At 45.8% G+C, this 16,164-nt stretch overlaps 1 protein-coding gene across 1 annotated transcript; it reads left to right on the forward strand.

The window, feature by feature from the left end:
* The first annotated feature begins 8,622 nt into the window (after window positions 1-8,622).
* LOC120427482 (uncharacterized) lies at window positions 8,623-10,417 on the forward strand. Its single transcript, XM_052711392.1, has 4 exons — window positions 8,623-9,425; window positions 9,490-9,626; window positions 9,742-9,839; window positions 9,896-10,417. The coding sequence occupies exons 2-4, from the start codon at window positions 9,564-9,566 to the stop codon at window positions 10,155-10,157; spliced, it is 423 nt and encodes a 140-aa protein (XP_052567352.1). The 5' UTR covers window positions 8,623-9,425; window positions 9,490-9,563; the 3' UTR covers window positions 10,158-10,417.
* The last annotated feature ends 5,747 nt before the right edge of the window (window positions 10,418-16,164 follow it).

A 16,164-nucleotide genomic window follows, 5' to 3' on the forward strand; every position in this document is an offset into this window, starting at 1 on the left:
TCTCACCCAATTGCCCGAACTGTCCAGGCACCGTCGAAACGGTGGAACACGTGGTATTTGAATGCCCCCGGTTCCAAAGTAGCAGAGAGATCTTGTTGCTGGGATGTGGTCCTGACACATCCCCAGACAACCTGACAGACAGAATGTGCCAGAGCGAGGAAGCATGGGGTGCAGCTTCCACAGCTATAACGCAGATGATGCTCAAATTGCAAGAGAAGTGGCGCACGGACCAGCGTGCGTCCCGGAACGAAGGGCCCCTGGCCCAGTAGTTCTGTTGATATATTAAAGTTGATATATTAAAATTTGATGAAAAGGCACGCGATGATAGAGCGTGCCTCCCGGAACAACGTTCCGAAACGAGAGCGCAATTAGCGCTGCTCCTCCCCGACGTAATATCGAAAGACAGTTCCGGGGAGGCTGAAAGCTTACCGTGATATTAGGGCGGGTACGTCCTATGCAAAAGAAAAAAAAAAAAAAAAAAAAAGACTGTTTTTGCCTGCGCCAGCCTGCAACGAGTGCAGGTAACGAGCATAGCGAGAGAAGTGAAACGAGAGAGCGCGCAAAGCAGAGTAATAATACTCTGCCTGGCGCGCTCTTTCGTTTCTCTTCTCTCGCTACGCTCGTTACCTGCTCTCGCAAATATGCCGTAAATCCAAAATTATCAACTGTTGAACAATGATTCGCTCATACAATTGAAATAAAGTAACAATTATCACAAACATGATATGCTTAAAATTAAATCGTCAACGAAACACAAAGAAATTGTAGCGCATCAAAAGGAACCGACATTTTCGAGCCTTTTTGTTCTTGAGCTCCTCAGTTTGTTTTCTCTTTTTGTTGGTATAGATTCTGTCAATTAAAGTTGGTAAAATTCGGATTGGCTTTCTTTGGCAGCTCAAATGCGGGTGAAATCCAGGGCTAAGTAAGCCAAATGATGTCCACCTAACTTGGTACTACTGGTGCAGCTGCACGACACTTCACTTCACCGAATAGTGAGTGCGTATGGTTCACAAACTCTCCGCCAAAGTTGTAATTCTTCGCTTTCATCAGCCCCACCATCGTTGAGTAGATCGTACACTTTTCCGGCAACTTAGTCAGACAAAATCTTGTTCCGGAAGTTGCCCAAATCCGACTCCAGCACAAACCCAACCCCTTATGAAGCTACAGACAAAAAAGATTGATTCTTTCATTTGAAAACAAAACTTAGTCAAATTTGGTAAACGCTTTTTGCAAATTCTAACTATTTTTCAAATGGGTATTTAATGTTTCTATATGGTAATCGTGAATCAATACGAACCATTTGAACTTAAAAATCACCTTATGATTTAGGGTAACCATTTGAGTAAACATCCTCAAATAGTTTTTTTTAAAGTCATCAAGAAAATTGTTTACCATTACAAACATTAAAATAACTCTATTACTTATGGTAACCATTTGACAAATAGTTATAAAGGTCCGTCAAATAACATTATTACAAATGGTGACCATAACTCATAAGGTTATTTTAAGGTCCTCACTAGTATTCATATAGTTTTCGTTTATCCGGGCGCGGACCTCGATAACTATTTGTTAAATGGTTACCATACGTAATAGAGTTATTTTAATGTTCATGATGGTCTAAAATTTTCTTGTTAACTTTAAAAAAATATTTGCGAATGTTTTCTCAAATGGTTACTTTAAATCATAAGGTAATTTTTAAGTTCAAATGGTTCAAATGTCGGCCTCGGATGATTATTTGTCAAAAAGTTACCATTATAATTAAGGTTTTTTAAAAGTTTGACAAACACGGAACCGGTTGTTGCTTTTGAAACGAAATGTGTATACGATTCGAAATTAATTCCGTTTCAGAATTCGAATAAAGCTGTGTTCGCTCAAATTGATTCAGGTACGACTTTTAATTTCAATATATTTGTGCAACTGTTGATGCAAAAATGTATTGGTTCAGGGTTCAGGGTTAGACATTTTGCATTCAAATACTAAAAAAACACAGATGTATATATTTATTTTAATGATTATTATCTAACCGACGACACAACAAGACACTCGAAGGAAAAATCTGATTAAAAATTGGTCCCGCCGTGAATCCCGTGAAATCACCGTGAGCCACTAAATTCACGGTAAATAGAGAGACCCCTCGGTTTTCCCACAAAATAAAATCAACTTGCAACACTGATCGAACTGCAATATTTACATTTGAAAATTAATGTTTACAAACACAAAAGTCCTATTTTTTTCAATTTGGTTTAAGATTGGTTTTGCTGAACTCTATTTTAATATATTTCTAAATCAAATCGAAATCGAATAGGATCTCCTGCTAGCCATTCCGGTGAACAGTCCGTCGTCACGCATCGATTCCGACCATTCAGGCAGTGACTTCAAGTGCGCTTCTTTTTGCGAAATCAGCAGCCAGCACTCACGTGGTACTTCTCGCTCTTGCTGACGCTTCGGTTAGTCTACGCTGGAGATTCTCTAAGTTCCGGGAACCTATGCGAGACCTTCCTTATCTATTCCAGATTGGCCGTCGATTACTCGATCCCCTCGTAACGGACGTCAAGTGAACCAAGTGCTGCGACATCCGGAACCTGGAGCGGTCTCGAAAGCGGCCCACCACTGCCGAAAGCCGCTGATCAACGCCGGCGACGGAATCGGGGAACATCCCACGCAATCCCTGCTGGACTTCTTCACCATCAGGGAGGAAATCGGAACGGTCAACGGACTGACCATTATCATAGTGGGGGATTTGAAGCACGCCAGGACGGTGCACTCGTAGGCGCGGCAGTTGACGCTGTACAACGTTGACGTGCGGTACGTCAGTCCGAAGAGTTTGGACATGCTGGAGAAGATTACAAAGCTGGTCAAAGCGCGTTCGTAATCGGCTCTTTTAGCTTGACCACTTACTGCGACTGTTGATTAATCTGCTCGTTCTTATTGTCCATTTTCTGGTACAGTCGCACACGTTTCTACTCCGGCGCGGCCCATTTGCCGGCATTGATCGACACGGCCATCGTCAAGCCACTGGGAGTGGCCGTCACAGACAAAACAACTACCGGATTGACAAATAAAAACTCCTCGTTCGGTTTTCTGGTCTTAAACACATTTTCTAAGTCAAAATACCGACGGGCATTTCCACCGAGCGACTCTTGCAGAATCAGCAGAATCACTGTGCTCAAGAGGTTTTTCTCCTCTCTTCACAATTACCAAACGAACCTCCCTAAGCCCCTCCTATAATTATTGAACCGATTTAAGTTTGTCGGAGACCACCCAAGTTTAAAATGAATCTTGACTTCGCATACTGCTTGTTGTCCATGAAGAGTAGATTCCAGGGGACCTCGAAGCGATCTAACAAGGAAACCCGGCTGCGTGACGTAGGAAAGCAAATCGAAGCTTCTCAAGGATTTGGTGCCAAATGACCAGCTAGTGCAGAAGGTGCCTTTTTGTGAGTATCTGATTTTTAAAATGCTCCGTTAGGATTATGACGGGGCCGTCAGTTCATCGGTCCTCAGCTATTCACTTTTCCCTAAACTAATTAACAATCTGCCTGTCACAATCTGCGTCTAGTTGTTGTTCCGAGGATTTCGGTGCCGGAGGATGTGAAGAGTAGGCTCCCGGCGGCATTCTCTCGGTTCTCAGCGACCAGGTCCTTCTCCGGATTCCCTGTTTTTCAAAACTTGCCGTTCAAAATGTAATTTGCGTTGCTGACCTTGCCGGATTTTCGTCGTCGAAGATATTTTTGTCAGATTTGACATTTCTCGATGTCAAAAGCCAGCTGCTCCAACAGAGCTGCCAAACTGAAGCATTTTTCAAATAAAATCCAGTTTGACGTTTCCAGTTCCAAAGGAACCGGAGGGGTAAGCCAATTTGGTGCCCACTTTTTAGAGTCGAGTGGCTTTTGTCGTGTCGTCGATCTAACCGTGGGCCAATCCTGTTTTGACACAATAGTTGTTCAATCTAAATTCAAATTTTAGAATTTACTCACACAGCTACTCTGAAATCAGTTCAATACAAATAGTCAAAAAAATTGTTATGCTGAACTGTACGAAAAATAAATCTTGAATAATAATTTAGTTTTCCGCCATCAAAAGTCTTGTTTCATTTTACAGTGCAAAAACATCGAAGAAAGCGATTGGCTAAAATGACAACCTCGGAAATCATCGCAAGTTTTGTTTACAAACAGCCTGAGCTGCTACGACGGCTACGACCGACGAGTGAGCTCTGAAAAAGTTTTTTTTTTGGGAAATTTTCAATTCTATTTTATTATTTGTCAGCGTTATCAGTTATTGCAAGGTAGGTACAGTTTTCGTTCTTTGCTTTCGACATGAAATGATTTTTAATCGTGTTTTTAGATGGTACACCTGGTGGCAGTCTTGAAGCGAATACAGCAGGTTGAAAAGCCATCCAAGTGGAGGTACAACCTGGAGGGGTGGAGTTTGCGCTTTCTGGTGGGGGAGATCACAAGGTAAAACAAAAGTATGACAACTTGCAGTCGATGGAAAAGCTAAAAGAGAAGATAGCATAATCATGGTCGGCGCGTTGTCTCGGAGAAGATGGTAGAATGCAGCACGGTGGAGTAACCGCCGGGAGAAGTTGGACGTGCTGAAGCAACAGAACGATGTAATCCAGAATCGGTCGAAGATTGAGGCGGAAATCGAGAGGAACATTGATCGCCATCTGCGGGACATTGAGGCCAAGATGGTCGTTTTTGGGAGGTCAAAGAGTAGAAGCTAGGAACAGCTCTGTGACAAGAAGTGACAGATGCCTTGGCCAGGCGCAGAAAAAACGCAGCAAGTCGTAAGTTAGACGGTACAATCTGAGTATAAGATGATTGATCGATTTTCTTATTCCAGTGGTGTTGACCGGGTAGCGGATGATTTTGAGACGTCCTCGCGGGATAACCTGTCCGCAATCAAAGGTTGCTGCATCCGTGTCAAATAATAATTACAGCGCTTTCAGGCCAACTCGAATGATTGTTTTGATTGGGATGACCTTCCGTTTGCGGTGGCGGCTGCGTCCTCCTCCGCCAAAATCGATAACTTTTCCGTGAACCTGCTGATGACCGGCAGCTGCTCGGAATTTCGTTCGGGCTGGTAAAGAGTGCCGGCAGTCCGTGCTTCAGATGATCTACATTGGCCTCTTGGTGGATGAACTAGCGCGAAATTCGAGGGTTTTCGATTCGCGGTGTTCTTCGCGAGTGGTCGTATCACTACGGGTGATGGATTTTTAGGCCGTCATGGAGCTTGCACGAAATTAGGATGGTGGACCCTCAGGCCATTTTTGAAGCACTTTCGAAACGTTCGTTTCGGTGCTGGTGTCGGATTTGGGCAACTTAAGGAACAAGATTTTGCGGATTTTGTCTGATAAAGTTACCGGAAAAGTGTACGATCTACTCGAAGATGATGGGGCTGATAAAAGCGAAGAATTGTAACATTGGCGGAGAGTTTGTGAACCATACAGTGAAGGCCTTCAAAGAGAATCTGAAGCAATGCAAGTGAGACGCGGCCCAGTACGCGCATAAATTTTTGGCCGATTTGTTCAATTGTCACGTCAACTCGACGAACTTGTTGCTCTACCCGTTAGCCTAGGTTGGCCGGGAGTTGAACGAGAAGAAGGAATCGGCGCTGGAGAATTTGCTGGGTCGGATTTAGGTGTTTTTAAACAAGCGCACCAAGAAGCATCATAATTCGCCTCATTCGCAGGATGAATATCTGTGGGCACAGATTCGTAAGCTGCGCCAGGACATTTGGGCTGAGAAGCACATCCGGGGTACCTGGCGTTTGACCCCGTCCTGTGCGATGCTCTGCAGCACAACTTGCTGGTGATTCATCCGCCACCGCATCATCCGTGGGTCGTCTACCGGATGATCGATTACACAAATCTATATCAACCAAAAAAGAATACAAATTGAGGAGCACAAGAACAAAAAGGTTCGAAATTCATAAATAATTTTAAACATCTCATGTTTCTGATGTTTGTTACCTTATTTCAATTGTTTGAGCGAATCATTCTTCAATAGTTAATTATTATAATAATAATTTTGGATTTAACGCATAATTGCGAGAGCAAGTATCGAGCGTAGCAAGAGAAAAAAATGAGAGAGAGCGCAAGTCAGAGTATTAATAATCTGCCTTGCGCGCTCTCTCGTTTCTCTTCTCTCGCTACGCTCGTTACCTGCGCTGGTGCAGGCAAGCGCTGGCACAGGCAAAAACAGTCTGAAGTGAATCGTTCGTGCGGCTGGTCGTTGTTTACGTTTTGTGCGCAGGTATAATTTTCAAACAAATCATTTAATTTACCAGATACTTTGTTTACATTTTTCTTTATGATCATTTCAGCGCCGTGGAGAACTTGAAACAATGGAACAGTTGGTGCTGGATGATTCGATTGGTAATCAAAAGAGATCTTGGCGGCAGCCGACCGAGGAAATCCTTTGAATCATCAGATAAGTACATGATATTTGAATGTTACATTCTACTCGATACTTTGTGATTTTTTTTCTTATTTTTTCAGGTTTGGACGACTTTGGCAGCATGATCAACCGAACAGAATCGGCAATCAACTAAAATTAAAGCCGAAAAAGTTCTAATATTATTGTTGTGAACCATCCGTCAAAAAGTGAACAATTCTGTACAAATTTGGTAGGTACAAAATTGAGATAAACTCTAACTTACCATTTAATAACCATTTATCAAAAAGTAAAAACAGGTCGAAAATTTATGGATAAACCTTAAATAACCATTTGTAAACTATTTTGCAAATAGTGGAACTGCAGAAAATTATAGAATTAACCTTAAATAACCATGTGAAAACTTTTTCCAAAATAGTAGCGCTCGGTAAAAATAGCAAGAAAAACCCTAAAAAACCATTTACGAACCATTTGTAAAACAGTAGCAGCAAGGTTAAAAATTGTAAGAAAAACCTTAAAATACCATTCAAAAACCATTTCTGGAACAGTAAAAACCGGAGGAAAAACGTCGCTTTTTCGAGAAAATTTACTTTATTTTTACCATTACACAAATGGTAATTTGACGAAACGTTGTTCGGGGATTTTTAAGGTTACCGTTGCTAACCACCCTCAATTCAGATGGTCGAACTTTATGATAAATGGTAGGGTACCATTTCCGATATGGTATTTTTAAGGTTTTGCTACCATTTTTCAAATTGTGGTTACGATCTCTGAAATGGTGAGAAAACCATTAAACACATAGTTTTTTTAAGGTTCTCGTTTATGCGGGTATATTTAAAAAACCATTTCTATAAAATTTTTGGCAATTTTCCCGGATAAACGAAAACTATATCGATTGCAGTGTGGAACTTAAAAAAACCTTATGAAATATGGTCACCATTTGTAATAATGTTATTTGGCGGACCTCGATAACTATTTGTTAAATGGTTACCATACGTAATAGAGTTATTTTAATGTTCATAATGGTCAACAATTTTCATGATAACTTTGAACAACTATTTCTGGATGTTTTCTGAAATAGTTACCCTAAATCATAAGGTAATTTTAAAATTCAAATGGTTCAACTGGCGGACTTGGATGATTATTTGTCAAATAGTTACCGTTATAATTAGGGTTTTTAAAAAGTTTGTAATGGTGATTTTTTTCTGAATGACTTTGAAAAACTTTTTGAGGATGTTTACTGAAATAGTTATCCTAAATCAAAAGGTTATTTTAAAGTTCAAATGGTTAACTTCAATACGCGATATTATATATATGTTCGAAATATTGTAATGATTTTCTAATATGTTTCACCAAATTCAACCAGGTTTTATTATTATTTTGAATAAAAATTGTGCCTCGGAGCGTAATCCCCATTTCGGCGCCCATCATGCAAAAAATAAAAATATAGTGATGTTAACAATACGAGGTGCACTTTCTTGGAAAATCTTTCCAATCATTTGAAGAATCTAGAATTTGAATTTTGGTAGTCACGTAGCCACGTTGTTCATGCACGAGCCCTATCCGAACTACCTATCCGAAGAGATTTTCCACAAGCGGCACCCAATCACACAATCAAAAACCTGAATCATTTCGGATGGGGACCGTAAACGTTTTTGATGGGCTGAAAAATAAGATTACCTTGGCCTCGGCCAGGAGAGAGCAAGCACCACGTTGATACCACCATTTAGCAATGCGCGGTGGAAGTAAAACCAGGCAAATTCTTTGTCCCTGCAAATCTTTTCTTGATCCCCACAAATGGAAGCAACCCGTTTGCCGTGCTTTAAAACGCAGGCGTTTCCCGACAGCGGCCCAATGTTTGGATCTACCATGATGCAAAAAATGGTACAATCAAAGCAATAGCCCAAATAAACCATTAAGAATCCGCTATCCGCGTACATCTGTCCTCCCTGCAACAACTTTCCTTCAATCGTGGTTGACCACTTTTATTCCCATCCAGCCAACTAAAATCGAACCAGCATCGAAAGCCACACAAGGCAAACGATCCGCCGCTCTGTTCTCCAATGGAGTACCCGACGCGATTGGTAGTGAGCAATGTATTTCTTATGGAGCGAACTGTCAAACTACCACTCGAATCGGGTATTCCATTCTCCAAATACAAACCCAATACGAAGCCTAGTTTCCGAGCAGAAAATCACTAAAAGTTTTGTTTAACATAACTTTTATTTAAACAGGACTTGCGACGACAGATTTGTTGTTGTTTGTTTTGGTTGCGCCGGTTTCTCCCAGATGAATCAGCGTGAGCCCAGTCACGAAATATTCTAGCACAGCTGGTTGCCAGAATCCTGCAAAAATAGTAGAACATTTCTGCTAGAATGCTGTTAGAATATCCACCTCTGTGAGAACTCTTCCAGAATCCTGCTAGAACGCCGTGACTGGGAGGGCGTTTGCGAAGAAGGAGAGAAATGTCAAAACTGGGCGATACACGCAAAATGTGAGTTGATCATTTTGAGGAATGGGGCACAGACAGGGGTGTTTCACAAAATTGCCGCCAGGTTTGCGTTTGTTCTACGCCAAATCCCTCTGGTGGAATTTTTGATAAACTAAATTCTATACAACAGATGGCACCACCATAACGTAAACAGCTACCGTATCATGCAGTATCTCTGGATTTAAATAAATTTAATTTGAAAAGCCTAATTTTGCTTACGAATCGTTAATAATAGGATGATAATGAAAAAAATAGTAATATCAAAGACTTTTTTATAAGTCATTTGCTTTAGAATGGTTAATATAGCAAAAAACATCAAATATATTTTCATTTTCATGTCTGTATAATTTGACTGCATCCGACGGTAGGTCTTGTTTTTGTTTTTATTTGTTTTTGTGCATGGTTTTAACTTTTGGCAAATTTGGCGATTCGGATTCACCCGATTCACCGGACCAGTTGAGCAGTCGCGAGAAGGAACGGGGTTGCCGGATGATTGCGGACTCGCATCGAATCGTGACCTGTCCTGCATCGTTAAAGGTTTGTTTTGGTTTGATGTTTTGAGAGCTGCTTTATTTACATTCCAAGTGTGTTTTTGTTGCAGGAAAACGAAGGCGGACCCGGGCGACGGAAATCCACGATTCGATAAGCCGGTGGATTCGTTCAGCGTACAAGGCGATGCCGAACACAGCCAGAGGCCGGCGAAGTCCATGGGGAGCACCTGAAACCGTGAAGGAAGTTGTACGAGCCCCCCAATTAAGCGTTGTCCCCGTGTACATGCAGGTCACTGTGATGGAAAACACCGTGCCCCATCCGACGCAGACCTTCGACGAGGATAACTTTCATGAGTTTGTAGTTTGAGAGATCAATAAGCAGGGCTTTTCCTCGCCGACCACCTTCCAAGTCCAGGGATGACCGATTGAGCTGTCCGGCCGTGACAGCGGGGAACCGCTGGTGAGTAGTGCTAGATTGGCTTGGATTTCTAACGTTGACGCATTTGTTTTACTTAGGTTCGCGATTTGGAGGGCGGAGAAGGTGATTACTACGCCGGGATGTTTGATCGATTTGCTGGAGCGAGGCATCCTGAGACAACCTGTCCCGTTGCACGTTTCTGTTGCTCGACGAGGCGGATCGGAACCGAGCAGATCTGGCCGGATCGGTGCCGATGTGGTCGAAGGAGGTTCGGGTGTTGGCGAAGGACACGATTACATCCAGATTACCGTTGATCTTGTCGGCGACCCGCATCATCCACTAGATCGTGGATATTTATGAGGAAAACGAACAGGAGGGCAAGTTGTTGTCGTTGCCAAGTACGTGAACAACTTTATTACCTGGACCCGTCGGAGGATTACATCGGGAAGATACAGTCACATGGACCAGGTTGGATTCGGTGCACTGCGGGAAAGTGGCTTCCAGAAAAACTGCTGATTTAGAACAATAAGTTGCTATTGTATGTTTAATCTGTTTAGTTTGTTAAATTTGTGTATAAAATAAAGGGTAATTTTGGGGATTCCGGTGTTGGGTTAGAGGGTTTCTGTCCGATTTCGAGTTCAATTTGTGGACTGTATTTTTGCACTATTCCGGCGGACTTGGGGAACCACTTGGGAGGGTCGGATTATCGCAAGCAACACCGATTAAAACACTCGAGTTTCTCTTGACTACATCTATTTAGCAACTAATTTTAAAACTAAAGATTTCTTCCGAGAAAACTCGCGATCCGTGGCGGCGACTTCCGTCCGATCACTTCGGCTGCTTGCGGCGAACTTGTTTGGTCCTCGACTCGACGCGCAGAAAATTCTCGTTCGTGCTGTTCGCGCGCCAAATTCTCTCCTCTCGATCGTTGTCGTTTCGTCGTTGTCTCCTCTCTCGCTCTCGCACCGTCGTCAACGGCGCGCGGTTGCCAGCTTTGTCGTCGATCGCAGTAGCCGTGGGGTTGGACACTGCTCACTCGTGAAATTTTCTTCGGGCTGACAGCTTTCGGCCCGAACATCCTCCCCACCGGAAGCGGCGTTGTACAGGATCGGCCGCTTCAAAACATCGCGACGTGTCCGCAAGTCAACGACTCGGACTATGTCGCCCAGATCCAGGTTAGTGTGCGTTCTTATCTCAAGTCTTGGGCTGGCCGCCTTGGCGGCAAGCTTCCAGTGTTGCTCTGTCCGCCCTTTCTTGACCTTCTTCTTGCAGGTGAGGCCGCACCGCTCGACGAATGCGTAGATGCGCCCCAGTTCTCGGGAAGACATCAAAACGTTCTTGACCAGCCGGTATAGAAAGGGGACCAGCAGCTCACTCCGTGCAGTTGTTTTGACCGTCTTCGGCACCAGCTTCAAATTCAGTTCTGCGGAGCTCCCCGGGATGACGGATTTTACGTACCTGCACGCTCCGTATGTGTGCTTCAACGCGGCGGCGTACTTGTGCAGCTCGTCAGCAGCGGCGTTCGCAATCACCACCCTACGCGGCACTCGAAGCTTGTCGAGGTCCCGAATCGCATCCAGGAAGTTTTCCTTCGCCACCTCTTCTGGTATCTCTTGAATCCATCCAATCTCCTTTTTCCAGACAAGCTTCCTCAACCTTTCGCTGATGAACACCGGCGCAGTCAATCTCGGCGGGTCCGAGATACTTGAGACGAGCGAGAGCACCTTCGATTTCGTTTGCCGCCCGCCTCGTACAGGTGGCAGCGTCGCGAAAAGTAGTTCGTCCGCTGTGGGGTTCCACAGCAGACCCAGAGCCTTGATTACCTCCTTGGTTCCAGTTCCTTCAACGCAGACCAGTTCCTCGCGATTGGCTTCCGGAATGGTCTCCAAGAGTTCCGAACATTCCGACGACCACTTGTGCAACTCGAATCCACCTGTCTTGCACAGTTGGATTAGCTGCGATTCTTTGATCGTTTGCGAGATGCCGTCGGAGGCGAACACTGCGTTGTCGACTTTCAAATCCTCTTCGATGATCTTGGCTGCTTCTTCGAGATGTAACTCACACTCACGTTGTTCGTTACACACCTTCACATCACTTTCGCTTGCTTCCAGGTTCAAGTTTTCCAGTATGGCCATGTGCGAGTGAACCACTGCTGCTGTTTCTTCTTCTTCATCGCACACGCCACCGACGACCCAGCCTAACTGAGTCTCGCGTAGCATTGGCAGGTGCTCCGACAACTGGACCTCTCCGGGCAACAGCAGCTTCAGGAACAACTGATTACCCAGCAGTAGATCCACCTTTCCTGGCTGATGGAAAGACGGGTCAGCAAGTTGTACTCCCGGCGGCAGTTCCCAGTTGCGGACGTTCACTGCGGATGTGGGAAGGTCGGCCGTGACCCTCTCCGTTACCAAGCACTTGACGTTGGCGCTGAAGCTGGAGTACCTCGAACGTAGTTGGACCACGCTGCCAGTTGAAGCGTGGGTTTTCGTGTTGTCGATGCCTGCCACGGTGACGTTGGACGGAAACTGCTTCAAGCCCAGCGACTCCACCATGGACTTCGAGATCAGGTTGGCTTGTGACGCACTGTCCAATAAAACTCTGCAGGGGTGGGTCTTGTTGTTTCTGTCCATTATGTCCACCACAGCCGTGAGAAGCAGCACTTGTTGGGTTGGCGTCACGTTGTGGCAACTGGCGGTTGTCAGTTGAGCTGCTTCTTCAGGTTGGACCTCCGGAGCTTGTTCCGGGGGCACTTGAGAAATTACCTTCCGTTCCGGCCTTGGACTTCCTTCCGAGTGGAGCAGGCTGTGGTGGCGTAGTTTGCACTTCGAGCAGGTTCCAGGTGAAGTGCACTTCTTGCTGGGGTGTCCCCTCTTGAGACAGTTGAAGCACAGGTTGTGCTCCCGAACCTTGACCAGCTTCTGCGGCATCGGAAGTTCCTTGAACACTGGGCAAGCGTGGTTCTTGTGGCCATTGCCACAGATGTCGCACCTGTCTTCCGATGTGATCTCGAACTCTGACGTTGACATGGCGTACGACTTCTGGGTCGACTTGACGACCGGCTTAGGCTGGACCGTTGGCTGCTTCTGGTTCAGGTCTTCGCAGCGTTCCAAGACGAAGCACTGGGCCTTCAGGAACTGCAGCATCTTGTCGTACTTGGGCAGGTCACAGTTCTTGACTTCTGACTCCCAGAGTCTCCGAGTGTCCTTGTCCAGCGCTGCGCCGAGCAGATGGACCACGATCAGCTCCGATACTCCCGTGAACTCTTGTCCCAGGAACTTCAAACTCTCGACGTGCCTTGTGCACTCATCCACCAGGCCTCTCAGCTCGACGTGGTCCTCGTTGGTCATCTTCGACAGGTTCAGCAAACCGTGGATGTGCCGATCGATCGTGTGACGCTTGTTGCCGTACTTTTCCTCCAGAATCTCCCAGGCATGAGCGTAGTTGCCCTCGCTGATGGTCTTCGCGTCGATCGACCCAACTGCACCCCCCACCAGCGCGTGTTCCAGATGGTAGAGCTTCACCGCTGGCGGATCGGGCGCCTTGTCGACCACTTCCTTGAACAGAACCTTGAACTTCGGCCAACTCTCGTAGCGGCCGTCGAACGAGGGGATTGGCATTCTCAAGGGCTGGTGAACAATGACAGGGGGTTGAGGGGCTTGCGGGGGTGCAGTTGCGTTCAGCGTTCCGTTTGCCCTTGTGGCATTGAACCCGAGCAACTGCTCTTCGAGCATGAGGGCTACTTTGTCATGGAGGTCGTCAAATTCTTCGTAGTGCTTGTCAGCTTGCTTACGACCCTCCATGTCGACCATGGCCAGGATGCTTTCGTGGTTGGACATGTACTCCTTTTGAGCAGTTTCCAACTTCTTGAGGTAGACGTGGACTTGCGGCTCGCTTAGCTGGCGGACTTCCGCAGTCTCCGTAGGGCGAATAGCTTTCAAGATTTTTGTGACCTTACCTTTGGCCAGGCCTCGGCGGTGGACGAGCGTCTCGATCTCCATCTTGATCTTGTCCTGCAACTTCCGCTTCTTCTTCTCCTTCTTCACTACTGGCGTCGACGTTGTGGCTGAATCTCCAAATTCAGCGCTGCTTCCGGGGGATGTTGCAGGAGCTTTTGAAGCACTTTTCGGCATTAGAGGAACACCAACAATCGAGCCTTGTGCCCGAACCAAACACGGAAATCGGCCAAGTCCGAAATCGCGATGCTTGGGGGGAAATTGTGTCCTCTAATCCGAATCGTCACTTCTCTTCTGGTCCCGCTTCTGGAACCTTCCACTTGTTCTTCTTCTGGAACTTTTTTCCTCTCAAGAACGTTCTGGACGCAAGATGGCGTCGCTTCTTTTTTCGCCGAGATGGCGGCTTTTTCACTTGGTCGCGGCGTTCACTTTTTTCGCGCTTTTCGCGAACTTGTCCACTTGCCGCGATACAAACGACCCTCCGCCTTTGTCCTGGGCACTACCCCGCACTTCCGGTTCACTAGATCCGGCTCGTTTGGACCATGTCCGATTTCGAGTTCAATTTGTGGACTGTATTTTTGCACTATTCCGGCGGACTTGGGGAACCACTTGGGAGGGTCGGATTATCGCAAGCAACACCGAATAAAACACCCGAGTTTCTCTACTACATCTATTTAGCAACTAATTTTAAAACTAAAGATTTCTTCCGAGAAAACTCGCGATCCGCGGCGGCGACTTCCGTCCGATCACTTCGGCTGCTTGCGGCGAACTTGTTTGGTCCTCGACTCGACGCGCAGAAAATTCTCGTTCGTGCTGTTCGCGCGCCAAAATCTCTCCTCTCGATCGTTGTCGTTTCGTCGTTGTCTCCTCTCTCGCTCTCGCACCGTCGTCAACGGCGCGCGGTTGCCAGCTTTGTGATCGATCGCAGTAGCCGTGGGTGTCGTGTCCTGCTGCTGCACGTTTGCTCGCCATCTTGGGCGACGGCGGAGCTCAACAGCAACTCAACTGTTCGCTTCCGAAATACGATGTAGAATGACTCGGTTGCTGCGGTTCTCCTTCGGCTGTAGTGAAGAGAGTTCCATTCGTGCTTCTCTCACATTCGCCTTGCCGATCTCTCTCGTGCTCACCATCTCTCGCTCGAAATGATTCTCTCTCGCTCACTCCACTTCAAAAGCATACCCATCACACCGTTCTCACATACAATCTCTCTCTCTCAACACACAATCTCTCATGCTCAATTACTCTCGCACAGTATCGGATCGTGATCCCGTCTTCGGGCTCGTTCGTATTTTCAACCAGTTTCCGGTGCGAGTCTGCGTTTGTCTAGGGGCGCGTTCTTTGCGTTTGTTGAACACGCTGACGAGATTCTAGTAAGATGATTGAAATTAGCCCAAACAGGGGTTTGTTTACACGTTCGTCATGGTTCAGCTAAATATTCAAATTTAGTCGGCAACTTGAGAAATGAACACTTTTTTTTTTATTATTATTTAACTAGGTATATATCCCACAATATTCTCCTCCTGTACTCTTTCAAGAAATAAGACCAACCCTGTTTAATGTTTAGTACGATTTATTGGACTTCATTTCACGTATGTGTAATCATCGCAGTTATTCGAAGATTTGATAAACGTAATCGTCGTTATACCTCGATGGTTTCCTCACCAACCCTCTATTGCGCAAACCTATGCGGCTTCCGGTATTTTCGTCTCGTGTCGCTACATCGATCTGCTCGTCGTCTGAATCATGATCAACAACCGGACTAGACGTAACCAACGAGCCGTCGGCTTGGTCTTGAGCTACCGGAACTTTCTTCAAGTCGTTGACACTCCTGGTATACTGAACACCGTTTCCGCTGCAAATCACCACCTTTGACCCATCCTGAGCCACCACTGTATACTTTTCAGAACCAAACGTGGCATCCGATTTAGATTTCTTCTGCTGCTTCAGGAAAACGCTATCGCCAACTCGAACATCCGAAGGCATGGCACGACGTACCCGATCTGCCAGTTTGGAACTGGTCAGCTTTTGCTCTGCATCAGCTTCTCGTACGTCGATTCTATCGAGGTCCTTTGTCGCACTCCATAGGCTCGGGAACGTGCCGCGGAATTTCCAACCGACGAGCAACTCAAAAGGTGTCACATTAAGTCTGGAGTGCGGCACTAACGTGTTGTGATGGTGCACAAATGTTTCCAGGGCCAATCGCCAGCTTCGTCCTTCCAATTTTGCAGCCGACAACGTTTTGATCACGGGCTGGTTGTATCTCTCGATCATCCCATTCGATTGTGGGCTCAGCGGTATCGACTTACGCACTTTAACGTTTTTGGCTTCCCAGAATTCGCAAAACACTGAACCCTGAAAAGGGGGGCCGTTGTCGCTCTGGATGATTCGAGGCAATCCCCAGCGTTTAAATATTT

The sequence above is a fragment of the Culex pipiens genome, unplaced genomic scaffold, assembly GCF_016801865.2.
Source record: "Culex pipiens pallens isolate TS unplaced genomic scaffold, TS_CPP_V2 Cpp_Un0004, whole genome shotgun sequence".
NCBI lineage: Eukaryota > Metazoa > Arthropoda > Insecta > Diptera > Culicidae > Culex > Culex pipiens.

Coding starts and splice junctions, on each gene's coding strand:
- LOC120427482 (XM_052711392.1), top strand. CDS start 9,564: ATGCCGAACACAGCCAGAGGCCGGCGAAGTCCATGGGGAGCACCTGAA. Junction 9,627..9,741: donor CTGAAACCGTGAAGGAAGTT/GTACGAGCCCCC, acceptor ATGAGTTTGTAG/TTTGAGAGATCAATAAGCAG. Junction 9,840..9,895: donor GTGACAGCGGGGAACCGCTG/GTGAGTAGTGCT, acceptor TGTTTTACTTAG/GTTCGCGATTTGGAGGGCGG.